This window comes from Arachis stenosperma, chromosome 8 (assembly GCF_014773155.1).
Source record: "Arachis stenosperma cultivar V10309 chromosome 8, arast.V10309.gnm1.PFL2, whole genome shotgun sequence".
In the NCBI taxonomy this organism is placed as follows: domain Eukaryota; kingdom Viridiplantae; phylum Streptophyta; class Magnoliopsida; order Fabales; family Fabaceae; genus Arachis; species Arachis stenosperma.
Genome location: NC_080384.1, coordinates 6,421,218 through 6,437,055, shown reverse-complemented (window position 1 = coordinate 6,437,055; position 15,838 = coordinate 6,421,218). Strand labels below are relative to the sequence as shown.

At 36.9% G+C, this 15,838-nt stretch overlaps 1 protein-coding gene across 1 annotated transcript; it reads right to left on the bottom strand.

Moving 5' to 3' along the window:
• Positions 1–1,586: 1,586 nt before the first annotated feature.
• Positions 1,587–8,791, bottom strand: LOC130944738 (aldehyde dehydrogenase family 3 member H1-like). Its single transcript, XM_057873234.1, has 10 exons — positions 8,343–8,791; positions 5,663–5,731; positions 5,473–5,569; positions 5,140–5,346; positions 3,599–3,714; positions 3,392–3,496; positions 3,139–3,311; positions 2,936–3,026; positions 2,570–2,719; positions 1,587–2,315 (listed from the first exon to the last, which is right to left on the bottom strand). Exons 1-10 carry the CDS (start codon positions 8,577–8,579, stop codon positions 2,082–2,084), a joined length of 1,479 nt encoding a protein of 492 aa, XP_057729217.1. The 5' UTR covers positions 8,580–8,791; the 3' UTR covers positions 1,587–2,081.
• Between the last annotated feature and the right edge of the window lie 7,047 nt (positions 8,792–15,838).

Here is a 15,838-nt window from a genome sequence, read left to right as displayed (position 1 = left end):
TATGACCTGAGAATTTCAAATACATCTAAAGGAGGGGGGGGGGGGGGGGGGGAGGAGAACTGTTGTTGCTGAATCATTGTTACAAGTAAATAATTGTGTTTGCTGTGTGAACATTGCGATTAAGGCTTTCTTTTGATCATTAGTGAACAATTCCCCAAAATCTTGATATTCTCCTCCCTAAGACGAGAGCTTGTTGTTGTCTTCTTCATTGCTCTCAACGACCATCAAGTTGTTTATGGTGGTTCCTTGTTGAGCTCGCTGCATATGGGGGACCCATGTTTGTGATAACAACTATCAATCAGATGCCACAGTGAGCACACAGCTTGGGAGGACCTTGTCCTCAACCACTTCCATTAACTCCACATCCCCTTCCTCTCCCTCTAATGTTTAGCGATCCATTTCTAAGTGTTGCGTTTATCAGAATCTTGGAATTTAGCATCTCTGGCTGGTTTAGCTGTCTTTCTTGCTACAAAAAAAGTTGATAAATCGCAGCAACCTCTCAGAAGGGTTTCATCAACATTACTCGGGATTTGGCAATGGAGTATTAGTCATTGAGCCCCTTAGAAATCGAATTGCATTTGTTCGTTTCTTGTATCGTCTCATTATACCAAGTCCGCAACCACATTCTTTCATGCACTTGCAACTAGGAACTAGTTCAAATTTTTTGGGTTCTTCCCAGATTCCTTTAAGTTTTGTGAAATATGACGTCACTGGCATCTTTCCTTGCTTTATTGAGAACAGTTCTTCTTGCAACTCCCTTACTCTAAATGCATCCCCTTCTTAGAATTTGTGCTTTAGGTCATTCCAAAGTTCACACACATTGTTGTACAAAAGGACACTTTGGAGAATATCTTGACTTAGTGGCGCAAGTAACCATGAGATTGCAAGTATATTGCATTTATCCCATGCATCGAACTTGCTATCTGCCTCATCGGGTTTTAGCAATGATCCATCCACAAAATTGATCTTATTCTTTCCATGTAGAATGCGCCCGAGTGGTGGTTTTGATTTGTTAGTGGAGTTGAAGTGAGAGCGTTACCTGGATTCTCACTTGGATGTAAGAAGTAAAGCTTGAGGGATCTTGATTGAGATTCAATGTCGCTTTCAGGGCTTAAGCTTGAATTGACGAGAATTGTGCCATCATTTTCGTGAATCGCTGGAATTCAGCCATGGAGAAATCTTGATTATTTGAATTTGAGTGTCCATGAGGTTCTGGACTTATCAGATCCATCGTTCTTCCTTGTGATCTCGCTGAAAATGAGCTTGAATCACAAGATCAGAATTCACAAAAGTTGATTAAACCTTGAAAATTGAAGGTACTCACAACAAATCTCAGAAAACCATCAAGCTTACTGCACCATGTTGAATCTCTATTCTTGGTGGCAGAGAAAGTGGGTGAGAGGAGAGATTGCAAGAGGAGAGTTTGAAAAGTTTCTAATATGAATTCTGACTTTAGAATGATGAATCTTTACATTTCTACAGATACATGTCATTGCTTATGTACTGGCTGCCATAAGCTTAACTATAATCTTAACTACTCTAATTTGCCTAACTAAATTAACACTGCTATTGCTAACTAACTAACTTCTACAAACTGTAAGTGTAACTAATTTAGTTATGGCAGCTGGTAGCTCATTTCCTTTCACTACTCAGCTATCTTAATATACTGCTATCTAAAAGCCCAGGCACTATTTTATTGGCGGGATAAATTTTCTAGCCTTGTTCGCCCTTTTTGACAAGTTAAATAGAGGGCCTTGGATGTCAAAGCCGAGCCACTTCGATAAGAGAACATCAAAGCACAAAGGTTTGTAACAAGCAGGTATTTAGAAATTTTCATTTAAGAAGAAATAAATTTCGTGCCCAGAAACACTACAAATGAATATCAAATTATCAATACATAAATTTGAACTGGATTAGTCGCTCAAGAAAGAGTAACCACAGAACATCTAAAAAATTGAACTTTTGATAGTTTAAAAGAAAATAGCAAAGTATGACTATGTCACTGGACATTAAAATACAAGGTAGAACAAATGATGAATCAAATATCAGTAGCATCAAGTTTCCAAGACTACTAACTGAGCCTAGGACAATCCAAACAGGGCACGAATTATACCAAGTAAGCCACCACCAACTAGTGCCTTCAACAATCTCATCTTTATATTTGTGTATGGTGGGTACCTTATTGGTGCATCGCCGAGAAAACTGCGATAAAGAACTGCTTTTTTGTGGCTAAATGCATCAAATGAGAATTTTCCATGGTATGCACCGACTCCACTCTCCCCAACTCCCCCAAAAGGCAGAGTATTTACTGCAAGCTGCCCCAAGGAAAAAGGCCAAATGGAAAAACAAAAGCACAAGTGTGTTGAGATTTCAAATGAATTAAACATAATGAAATGAATAGAATGGATGTAAAGGTGTAAAAGCCAAAATATTACTTAGAGTAGAACTAATTTCTGTATGAACCAATAAAAAAGACTTGGGTACATAAAACATGTTTTACAAAAGACTTGTGAATCACTTGTTATAGGAGGCATTCAGGGATACATTTCAAACCATAAACAATACTTACATGTAATGCAGTGTCATTGACAACCAAACCTCCTGCAGAAATATTCATTACAAACTGTTCCTTGAGCTTATTGTTGGTCGTAAACAAATACGCAGCGAGAGGCTTTGTTCCTGAATTGATCACATCAAAGCTTTCTTCCAGTTTATCAACCTGTTTCAAACAAGGAAGTGAATCTTATTTCCGAAATGCACTTGTCCCACGTATTGATGCACATACAACTTACTTTCTCATCTGGTAAACATGCAACTATTCATTTTGTATATTAGATTTCTTGTAAAAGCAACCGGGGAAAAAAATACAAGCAAACAATGCAATATCTTTACAAAAGACCTTTCACTAAAGTTACGTTGGGGTCTTAATTCTCACCGTTATGATGGGAAGTAAAGGACCAAATATCTCCTCACGCATTATCAGGGAATTTCGTGGGATATCCAATAGAATAGTGGGGCTAATCCTCCTGCAATTTAAGGGAAAATATAAATGATAGTGTCAAGATCTTTACTATACAGTATACACTAAATAAATACTTCATCGACGAAGTTATTCGTTAGAGCAGACAGAGAGCTTACAGTTTGCTTTCATCTTTTTCGCCTCCAAATACAATCTTCCCAGAAACCTTCTCATCATCCAAGAACTTTGTCAAACGACCAAAGTGATTGGAGTTCACTATACGAGACAAATCTTTTGATTCCAACGGATTCTTTCCATAAAACTTCTCCAATTCGGCCTTGAGGGAATCCACCTAGAAACAGGAAACGCTAAGCAGTTATGAAATAAAGAAAGATTTATAATCCCAACTACACTTGGGGTGGAAGTTATTACCAACTTGGGAGCATAGTCTTTTGTCGTAATAATATAATCTGGAGAAACACACGCTTGTCCATTGTTACAACCCCACTTTCCAGCAATTATTCGTCTCGTTGCTACCTTGCCAGGTCAATTTCAAATTTATTTAAAGTCAAAATCAAATGCAAGGAAATCAGTATGGTAGCAAGTGATTGACAATAGAAAAGTGACGCAAAGTTATACCTTCAAATCAATATTTGAATCAACAACAACCGGAGATTTTCCTCCAAGCTCCAGCACTACTGGTGTCAGGTGTATAGCAGCAGCAGCCATCACTATGCGCCCGACCCTTCCATTTCCTAAAATTAAAAGAAAGTTAGTTTAGTGTTAGGGATTACTGTATGCAACAGAAATCTCAAGTAATCATAACAGGAGAAGATAATAAATCCCCCTATATTAATTAATAATTGGAATTCATACAGAAGACCGACAATAAGAGTCTCAATATGTTCCAGATACAAGAACAACCAATGCAGCTAAACTAAGGCACTTGGTCACACCCATTGAGCATGGAGCAAGGCATAACCTCATTCATTGTCCTCCTTTGAATGAACAATAATGCCAAGAGATACAAAGTTAACTCATATCTATGCATCAATTATCTATCATTATAGCAGCATATATGAATACTGCTTAGAAGAGCTGCAAGTGTCATACTGCCTTGTTCAACAAGATATGTGAACATCTCACATACGGGATGCTTGATGTTGTAGTTAAGGAGTGGTTCTTCCCACTTAATAACTAGCTTTTAAAGTGTGGTTTCTCCCTTTCCTTAGATACTTAACAATGATATCAGAGCCTCAGTTGTCGACGCCATGGAAAAGGCTACCTATAGGTGAATTAAGGTAAATATCGAATACTGATAGCCAGTGGCAAACTCGCTATCACTAGGTCAATGTCGATAGAGTGAAGCTTCTGTGGACGGGTGTGGTTTCCCACTTTCCTTAGATACTTAACACATTCTTGACCAATTAATTATATGATTTAATATTGTTACATGACACTCAAAATATCTCAAGATGCAGAGTCCCTGCTCTGAATTTCAATCTAAGATAACCAATTCGACAGCAAATAACAGTTGCATTATAGAGGTATACTGTGCTATATCCACAACCAAAATTCCATAGCAACCCAGCCAGCCATTATTTAAAAATGAAGTATTTCCTATTCCCAAAAAAAGGTGGGGGAAAGAATAAAGCTTTTCATAAGAAACAACTTGTAGGTTGGCCACTATATAATGAAAAAGAAAATGCTCTCTGGAAGTATATATCCATGAAAACTGCATACATTGATTCAACAATCGTACAATAATGATTTCGGGACAAATTGAAATGAATACCAAATGCTATCAGATGCAATAAGTGACATCAGATACGGTAAGGTTCATATGATCATTGTCAATCCCATGTATCAAACAGGATATCATTTATGACTAAAATAACATCATCAAACAAGATATGAATGACATAGAAACTGTAAATTGCAAGCTGGGAAACAGTCATGTGATTTGAACGAGGCACGTGATTTTTAATCTTTAAAGATTTCTGGTAAAACAATGCACTTGTTGAACTATCCAGAAAGCTTTTACAATTAGACACTTGCATAAGATCTTAATGAAGATCAACCATAAGGGGAGTTTTCACCATTTAAAACAGAAAACCGTATCATTTCAAAATCATAAACCATGAAAGAAATTCAGAAAGTTCTAGAAAAATGATAAGGACCTGTATAAAAAATTTTGTCCCACTTTTGCTGCAGCAATGCAGATGTTTCATCAACTGCTCCCTCAACAACTCTTATACAGGAGTTATCTAGGTACTCCCCTAGCAATTTTGCCAGCAGTGATGATGTGGCTGGAGCAATTTCTGATGGCTTTAGAACCAAGGCATTACCAGCTGCAATAGCTCCGATGACTGGTTCAAGTGACAACACTGTAAAAACAGATCGAAAATGTATTATTAACATCTTTATATACTTTAAAGATAGACCTTAACGGCATGAGAACATAAGTTGTCAACTCAACATTTGAAACAAGCTTTAACCAAATATTAACATACAAAACGGGTAGTTCCATGCAGAGATGACTAACACAACCCCCAGTGGTTCGGATACTATTTCAGCTGTAGAAGGAAAGGTTGCAATTGAAGTTTTGACCTACATAACACAGAAACGCATTTGATAAAAGAATCAAGCAAAGCACTTTCTGTCCAAGGGATAAATTTCTCGCTTATAAGAAAGTAATAGTACCTTTTCTGAAGTCATCCAGCGTTTCAACTCCTTGAGTGCAGCTTTGCATGAATTTTTGAACATAGCAATCTGCAATAAATACCATCAGTCATGCAAAGCCACAAAATGACATATTTAATACTATTGTACTTTACGGTAAACATAATTTGTTCAATAAATGAACAACCTAACAAACAACAATGAGGGATTGGTTAGTTTTTAGTTTTCTTCTACTCTTAGGATTTTGTAAATAAGAAAGTGAAACCAATGAAAATAATAAATTCTTATTTTAATTTTTTTTTATTTTCCATTTACAAAATCCTGAAAATAAAAATATTTAAGAATGGAAACAGAAACCACTAGGCACTACAGTTTCATCCTACATTTTGCCCTTCATGCCCATGTTGAAAACTCCAATTACCAAAATAGATATAATACCAAAGGCCGAACAAAAAAAAGGGGGGAGGGGGGAGGGGGGAGGGGGTGATTTTGTGGCTACCTATGTTAAACACTGCAACTGTTGCACACCTGTAAACCATAAATAGTCAAATGTACACCAACTGATTGCATATCAGAGGTCACACTACCTCCATAGACAGACAGAACAAAATCTTACTAACTTTGATGATATAAACAAAATGTGCAGAAGTCAAGTTAGGCAGAACTGAGCAGCAGCAGCCTAAGATCCAAACTAAATTCAAATTAGAATTAACCAGTCCAATATGCATCATTGAAGTTTTCGACTTTTTGGAATTTTAACCATATTAGTTTTTCATTACTTAAAATTTAAGAGAGTATCAAAGCAAGACTCCGGCTCCAAATGCGCAGAGTTTTCCCCTTCTCTGGTGCAAAAGTGTTTCAGGCAGACATTTAGGAGTAAAACTTGGGAAGGTCTTCTGCAACACAATGCCATCCGATCCATATAGGCACCTTAATTGGTACATGGTTCAAACTTAAATAGGCACATAATATCAAAAATGAAAAATCCTTCATAGACACAACATCCAAAATCAACCGTTCATGCTTCATTTAATAATCTGATTATTTATTATAACAATTAACCAGTAGCATTGCTGAGCTAAACTGACTGGAATTCTATTTTTCAACTTTGTGAAAGAAGGAAGGGAAAAAATAATCCAATTGTTTTAGTTCAACAACCCACAATGTATGAACAGGTGTACTACCTATCTACCACAAACCAAAAAAAGGAAGGAAACTCCAAAAAAAAAATTAAATAAATAAATAAAGAAGAAAAAGAAAAGGGTAAAAAAAGAAAGGCCACAACCAATTACCAAAGCAATACTCACTTCACACCCTGTGACGGTTGTTCAAGAAAAACCTTACCACCATTGTAGTTGTCATTGAAATAAATGTAAGAACCTATACAACCTATGAAAATTTCACAAGCAAAGGTAGAGTGGCCCCCACATAAAAAGGAGAAAGGCCATGTGGGAGCTGAAGAGAGTGCCATTAATGCTCACAGCAACCGCACACAGCAACACTTCCACCACCAAAGTGAATCATCAATAAATGAATTGCTATTTAGCACTAACCAAGCACCCTACTACCACAAAGACACACATCTAGTTCCTTTTTACACACAAAACATGCACCCCTACCACAAACTTTGACACACAAAAATAACTATTTTTATATCATGTCTGGTAGTGATAGATAGCATAAAAGAATTTTCTTTTTACATGTTTTGCTTTCACAGTCCTCACTTTTTGGAGGTAAAATAAAAGGTAAAAAATTAAAATAGTTGTCTCGATTTCTTATTTCACGTAAGATATAGAAAGAGTTTTTGCATCAGTCCCTTGTAATTCTATCTAGTCTCTGAAACCAAACGCCGCCTTAAATTTTCCAAAATGAAGAAACAGCACAACACGTCAGCATGAAAGTGTTTCATATGGTATAGGCTAACCTAACATCGTATAATCCCCGCGGAACTGTAGCCTTCCATCATAAATGAACTGCAATCCTGTATAACAACCATCCAGAACAATGTCTCTGACAAGGACAGAAGGCCACAGGAACTTCATTCAGTATTCAGAATTCGGGACAACAATTATCGTAGCGGAACCATCAGGAATAAAATAAAATAAGAACAGAGGGATTAATGTTTCTCATAGCACACGAAATTCAACACCCTCCTATATTATTAGTGATTACACTTGCATATACTATAGTATGAGTTTGATCTAAAACTCTTTTACTTATCTATTTTCTAAAAAGCAACTTAGGTGTATCTGTCCTCCGAAATTCATTGACCAGCAGCAAATATTTAATGGAGATCAGATCCGCCACAAATTAGTCCGTGGTCTGCTACGGCCGACGGCGTGGAAGGCAAAATAAGTTATTAGTAATTAATATTATTCAACCGTATTCATTGCTATGACTGGAATAATGCGACTTAATTAGTTAGTAAACGCAATTTTTCAGAATATTCTACGAACTGACCGCAACCACAACTCTAAATGTGGGGGAAAATCATGAGATATACTAATTATCAAGCAACGAATTGGTTATTGGTTATTGATACGCAGAGAACCCATTGCAGGTTAACCAATAAACAAGGTGTAAACGGCTGAAAAGCAAAGGGGGGGGAAAAAAAAGTAAAACTCAATCATGTAGGAGTAGAGAGAAGAATAAACGACAAAGGAGGTGGCGGTGGTTGATAAAGAAGAAGAAGAACAGAGACCTCGTAAGCGACGGTTTCGAGTGGCGGTTTGGCGAGGTCTGAGTAAAGCGCGTCGATGATCTGCTGCTCGTGAGCGTCGCAGAGTATGATAAGCGCCTTGAGCTGCGACGCTCTCCATTCGTAGCTTCGCGTTGTACCCGAAGCGAAAGTCGCCCTTAAGTTATTGACAAGAAGTGACGCTGCTTCTGCGTTGAACGATTCCTTCTTCTTTTCATCTGCATTCGTAGAAGACGACATTGTTATTGTTGAACCCGAAGGCGAGACGCCCAACCCAGAGTCAATGAAATAAAAAAGGTGAAAAGATGAGATGAGTGTGTGGGGGCTTGCAATTGGAAATTGGTGGCGCAGCGTGTGCAAAGAAATTATAACAAGGCGTAGGAAATTGTAATGAGCGGAGTAAGCTAAGGATAGGGTGTGACGGGTGCTGTAGTGTCTTGTACTACTGCTTGCTTTTATACTTATATCATTTGATATATGGTATTGATCGCGTCGTGTCTGTTCTTCCCCACGGGCGCCTCCTGGAGTTCCGGGTGGTCGTCCTTACAATTTCGGGCACAAGATATTTTAAGGGTTCTACCTTGTTTTAACACTGTGTTTTCTATAGAATATTTTAAAATTTTGAAGAGTTCAAAATAGAGGTTAATTTTTTTCGTATGATATTTTAAAATATTTTATACAATTATATAATTATATCTATTTTTTAATAATTATTTACATAATTAATAAAAATAATAATTATTTTTTATGATATAGTATTCGTAATTAGGTGTATATAAAGTTATTTTATATTAATAGTATATTAAGATTAAATTTTTTAAGATATTATATAATTTTAGAATTTAAATATATATGTGTATATATAATTTTAAAATATTTTATTTATATATACAACAAAATAACATAAGATGATTTACATGTGTAGTAAGTTTAATTTTAAATTATTTTCTTTTTATCGATCAAGTTTTAAAGAAGAGAAATTTTGAAAATTTCTTCCTTTGTAAAAGCATATCAAATTTTTTATTTTAAATTAAATAAAATATTCTACAAAAATAATTAAAATTTATAAAATTTTTCTATTAATATCCAAACAAACTATTTAACTTGATAGCCTTAAAATTATTATTATTATTATTATTATTATTATTATTATTATTATTATTATTATTATTATTATTTGCTAGCGAGGTGAATTTAAGATTATCTCATAGAACATAGATTTATAATATTGAGACATGAAGCTATGATGGATTTTTTTATTCTAAGTCAGTATCTCTATAAAAGTGGGATGTACCTACAAGAGATTTTAATATTTAAATCAAAAGAGTTCATTAGATGAAATAATGGTAATATAAATGTTTTTAAATGTGAAAATCGCACTTGGAAAAACTAATAGCTTCCTTATTTATATTGCTTATCTCTAGAAAGTGATGGATTTAGTTAACCTTTTTTCATGTTTTCAGAAAAAGTTTAGATAAGATATGATACTGTTTTAAATATGGAGGTGTGATTCAAATATAATGATATGATTTTATATGATTTAAATTATGAAATGTCGTTTATGGTTGTTATCAATGTTCTGAGAATCGGACCGGACCGGCCGGTTCAACCGAAAAAACTGAGAACCGATTATTTGGTCGGTCCGGTTAAGCTATAAAACCGTCTTACAAAAAACCGGATAAAAAATCGATCGAATCGATGGTTAATCGGTGAACTGATAGAACCGGTTTTTAATAAGGCCGGTTCACTCCTCCAAGTCAAAACGGCGCCGTTTACATCCAAAAAAAAAAGGAAAAATAAAAACCCAGCGCATAACACCTCCCACCCCACCCTTTTCTCTCTCTCACCCAGCGCATAACACCTCCCCCCACCCTACCCTCACCCACCAGAAAACCCTAATCCTCTTTGAATTCGAAGAACCTCTCTTTGAATTCGAAGAACAGCCACCACCCATAATCCTCTCTTCTCTTTGAAGAATAGCCACTACCCACCATTCCACTTCAGAGCTAAAATTCATCGCCGAACCCTTCTCACCCTTCTCTCTCTCTCTCTCTCTGTCGCCATCTCTGTCCGAGCTCTCTCTGTCGCTGCTCCTCGCCGTGGGTCGTCGCCGCTTCTCTGCTCCTCGCCGCTTCTCTGCTTCTCGCCGTGGTTCATTGCTGCTTCTCCCCTCCTTCCCGTGCGTGGTTTCTGCTTCTTCCCTCCTCTTCGTTTCTACTTCTCTCCGGCGTCGTTTCTGCTTCTCTGCTCCGCACCGTGTCTCGCCGTCGTTGCTTCTCTTCTTCGCGTGGAGTCTCTAGTCTCTGCTACAACCCTCTCAGGTCTCAAATCTCTTATTCTCTGCTTCAAGCCTTCAACCCTCTCAGGTCTCAAGTCTCAGTCTCAGTCTCTAACTCTCCCTGATTCTATCTCCCTAACTCTATAACTCCGAAATTTAAAATTTATCTGAACATGCATATGATGTATTATTGATGATTCTGCTGAATTTTGAGATATTAATGTTTTGAATTTTTATTTGAATTCAGTCCGTTGATCTTGAACTAATTCTGTTGAGATTGAGTTATAAATTCAATTGTATAATTTATTAATTCTGCTAAGATTGATTTTTAAATCTAATATTTTATATTTGTTTTGGTGAATTGCTGTTTTACTGTTATTGATTCAAAATAAAAATATTGCCACAATTTTGCATTGAAATTATTATATGGCTTCATATGATTTAGTTGAGTATGATTCTTAGGTTGGGTACATGTTTGGGATGTTTTGGAAAGTGACTTGATTAACTTACAGAAGTTCACATATGAGGAAGTTAATTTTTTAAAAAATTTATTATATATTTAATTAAAATGGTTGAACTCCGGTTGAATCCTGGTTGAACCATTAAACCATTGAACCAGTTACTTAACCGGTTCAATGACCGGTCCGGTTCTCGGAACCTTGGTTGTTATTCAAAGTCTCCAAACCGTGTTTGATTTAGGCCATCAGTTTTTTTTTTTTGGACGTGATTTGGGCCATCAGTTAAGCAATTCTATTGGGACCAAAGGGAATGTCTAGAACAAAGCCCTCCAAACACTGGAGGTCAAATATCAGGTTCCTGTATTTTCTAAGTTCTAGCTTTTGCTTTTAATCTGTTTTACCAAGGTAAAGACCATGTGTTTCGATAATGTTGCCTTTATTGGGGAAGTTTAATAACATATTTTGGCTCTTCGAGGTAAAGCTATGTGTTGCTGGCTTTCCATGACAGAGTCAAGTAGTGTAGATGACGGCTTTCGAAGGTAGAGCTGTGCATTGTAGTTGGTGGCTTTCCGTAAAAGAGTCGTGCATTGGAGTTTATTGCTTTCAGAGGAAGAGCCAGGTATTGTGTAACACCCTATTACCTCAAGTCGTAAAGTAAATGATAACAAAGTGCCACGACATTTCTATAACTCATATAATATAATATATAGAAAGAATTAATAATACTAGAAGCCGGATAAAGAAATAAAGCTCAAAACAGAGATTAAAAAGCACGAAACGTTCACACGATAACTAAAAGCATAAGGCACAAGTTATAACATGTTAAAGATATTAGATTTTTTGGGACTAGGAAGTTGTTTAGAGGATTCATTGAGAATTCGGCTAGCCTACTACCCGGAGGGAATCAACGTGATCAACTTGAAGACGGGTGTGAAAACAAAGTGTGGGATCCCAAATCACACAAGGAGAATCAATTTTAGGATCTCATGGTTTGTGATGAACTCCATTAAAGCTTGGAGCTATTAATTTTGAATTATGGAGCTTATTGGAGATTCAAGCATTGGTGGATGTTGAAGAATGGATTCAAGCACAAGCCACCATGACAAGGAGCTCCCCATAAGTCCAACTTAAGGACAATAAATAAAAGTGCTAGGTGGAAGACACCCCACCTTGGTAACATCCTTTCATTTTTTCCCTTTTTGTACATATTGGTAAAAATAGGTTTAATTTTATATTTCGTTTAGTTTGTTGAGTTTATTTGGGAGTCTAGTATGTTAAATAAGGTTTTATGGTGTTTTGGTAGCTGTTTGGAGGTTTGGAATGCTTGGTTTGGTGCAAGAACTTGGAAAAATTTTGAAAAACAGAGCACCATGCCATGCGTACGCGTGACCCCAAGTTTTTCAACCACTCACGCGTATGCCTCATCCACGCATACGCGTGACATCCAAATTTTTCAGAGCCAGTACAAAACCAGAGAGTTGCGCGTGTAATGTGCTAAAATTGTGCCTCTAGCACAATTTTGCCCCACGCGTATGCGTCACCTATCTCTCTCTTCACCCATGCGTACGCGTCGCACGCCACTTCTTCCACTCACGCGTATGCGTGACATGACACGTACGTGTCACTCACTGCCCTGTTTCACCCACCTTCTTTTCTTCTCCTCTTTCCATTTCTTTCCTTCTTCTCTCTTCTCTTCTTTTCTTTCCATTCTTCAACCATCATCCAACACTACCAATCACCATCTATCACCATTTCTTTTAGTTAGTTAGTTAGTTATATAGTTAGTTTGATTTATGTTTATTTTTCTATGTTTTATTATAGGTGTTGGAATATTAATCTTGTTTGCTATCTATTGCTGTTGATTACTGTTAGGAAGTTATTTTAACATCATTATTGTTAATTTTCATTGTTGGATTCTTTGTTGAGGTTACAAATTATTACTTGGTTTGAGTTCTTAATGCTTAATATTTTTGAATACCAAGTACATGTGACATTTCTTTCAAGCTTTCTAAATCTTTTGAATTGCATGTTTTGGCCACCATGTGATTTAAAGCATTTCATTTTGATTAGGCAATAATGTATTATCAATGCATTTATTATTAGGTGATGCTTGTTATGATTGATCCTTATTCACATCACCTATTTCATGTATTGAGGTTTTGGAATTGTGAAAATGGATCAAAAGCTTACCTAGTGGTGCACGAAATTGTGATCACTACAACTTCGCACAACTAACCAGCAAGTGCACTGGGTCGTCCAAGTAATACCTTACGTGAGTAAGGGTCGATCCCACGGAGATTGGTGGTATGAAGCAAGCTATGGTCACCTTGTAAATCTCAGTCAGGCAGACTCAAATGGGTATAGATGATGAATGAATAAAACATAAAGATAAAGATAGAGATACTTATGTATATCATTGGTGAGAGCTTCAGATAAGCGAATGAAGATGCCTTCCCTTCCGTCTCTCTGCTTTCCTACTGTCTTCATCCAATCCTTCTTACTCCTTTCCATGGCAAGCTCGTGTAGGGTTTCACCGTTGTCAGTGGCTACCTCCCATCCTCTCAGTGAAAATACGTCCCGATGCTCTGTCACAGCATGGCTAATCATCTGTCGGTTCTCGTTCAGGCCGGAATAGAATCCAGTGATTCTTTTGCGTCTGTCACTAACGCCCCGCCTTCAGGAGTTTGAAGCACGTCACAGTCATTCAATCATTGAATCCTACTCAGAATGCCACAGACAAGGTTAGACCTTCCGGATTCTCTTGAATGCTGCCATCAGTTCTCGCCTATACCACGAAGACTCTGATCTCACGGAATGGCTGGCTCGTTTGTCAGGCGAGCACTCGGTTGTCAGGCGATCAACCATGCATCGTGTATCAGTAATCCAAGAGATAAACACTAGAGCCTTAAATGCTTGTAGAACAAGAGTGGTTGTCAGTCACCTTGTTCATGAGTGAGAATGGTGATGAGTGTCACGGATCATCACATTCATCAAGTTGAAGAACAAGTGATATCTTGGACAAAGAACAAGCGGAATTGAATAGAAGAACAATAGTAATTGCATTAATACTCGAGGTACAGCAGAGCTCCACACCTTAATCTATGGTGTGTAGAAACTCCACCGTTGAAAATACATAAGAACAAAAGTGATCATTGGTTTCGGCCCCAGAGAGGGAACCAGAAGAACCAAGATGAAAATACAATAGTAAAAGGTCCTATATATAGAGAACTAGTAGCCTAAGGTGTACAAAGATGAGTAAATGACATAAAAATCCACTTCCGGGCCCACTTGGTGTGTGCTTGGGCTGAGCAATGAAGCATTTTCGTGTAGAGACTTCTCTTGGAGTTAAACGCCAGCTTTTATGCCAGTTTGGGCGTTTAACTCCCATTTAGGTGCCAGTTCCGGCGTTTAACGCTGGAATTTCTGTAGGTGACTTTGAACGCCGGTTTGGGCCATCAAATCTTGAGCAAAGTATGGACTATCATATATTGCTGGAAAGCCCAGGATGTCTACTTTCCAACGCCGTTGAGAGCGCGCCAATTGGGCTTCTGTAGCTCCAGAAAATCCACTTCGAATGCAGGGAGGTCAGAATCCAACAGCATCTGCAGTCCCTTTCAGTCTCTGAATCAGATTTTTGCTCAGATCCCTCAATTTCAGCCAGAAAATACCTGAAATCACAGAAAAACACACAAACTCATAGTAAAGTCCAGAAAAGTGAATTTTAACTAAAAACTAATAAAAATATACTAAGAACTCAACTAAAACTACCAAAAACATACTAAAAACAATGCCAAAAAGTGTACAAATTATCCGCTCATCACAACACCAAACTTAAATTGTTGCTTGTCCCCAAGCAACTGAAAATCAAATAAGATAAAAAGAAGAGAATATACTATAGACTCCAAATTATCAATGAAACTAAGCTCCAAATTAGATGAGCGGGACTAGTAGCTTTTTGCCTCCGAACAGTTTTGGCATCTCACTTTATCCTTTGAAATTCAGAATGATTGGCTTCTTTAGGAACTTAGAATCCAGATAGTGTTATTGATTCTCCTAGTTAAGTATGATGATTCTTGAATACAGCTACTTATTGAGTCTTGGCTGTGGCCCAAAGCACTCTGCCTTCCAGTATTACCACCGGATACATACATGCCACAGACACATAATTGGGTGAACCTTTTCAGATTGTGACTCAGCTTTGCTAAAGTCCCCAATTAGAGGTGTCCAGGGTTCTTAAGCACACTCTTTTTGCCTTGGATCACAACTTTATTTCTTTCTTTTTCTTTCTTTTTTTTCTTTTTCTCCCCTTTTTTTTCGTTTTTTCCTTCTCTCCCCCTTTTTTTTTTGTATTCACTGCTTTTTCTTGCTTCAAGAATCATTTTTATGATTTTTCAGATCCTCAGTAACATGTCTCCTTTTTCATCATTCTTTCAAGAGCCAACAATTTTAACATTCATGAACCACAAATTCAAAAGACATATGCACTGTTTAAGCATACATTCAGAAAACAAAAGTATTGCCACCACATCAAACTAATTAAGCTAGTTTTAAAGATGAATTTGAAATCCTGTACTTCTTGTTCTTTTGTAATAAAAACAGTTTTCATTTAAGAAAGGTGATGGATTTCATAGGACATTCATAACTTTAAGGCATAGACACTAAGACTCTAATGATCACAAGACACAAACATAGATAAACATAAGCATGAAAAACAGAAAAATAAAGAACAAGGAGATTAAAGAACGGGTCCACCTCAGTGATGG

Bases quoted from the DNA above. Each gene is read 5' to 3' on its own strand.
- LOC130944738 (XM_057873234.1), bottom strand. From the start codon at position 8,579: ATGTCGTCTTCTACGAATGCAGATGAAAAGAAGAAGGAATCGTTCAAC. The intron at 3,312-3,391 runs GTAATAACTTCC...TCCTGTTTCTAG, and splicing joins AAGACTATGCTCCCAAGTTG to GTGGATTCCCTCAAGGCCGA. The intron at 3,027-3,138 runs GTAAGCTCTCTG...CTTAAATTGCAG, and splicing joins GAAAAAGATGAAAGCAAACT to GAGGATTAGCCCCACTATTC.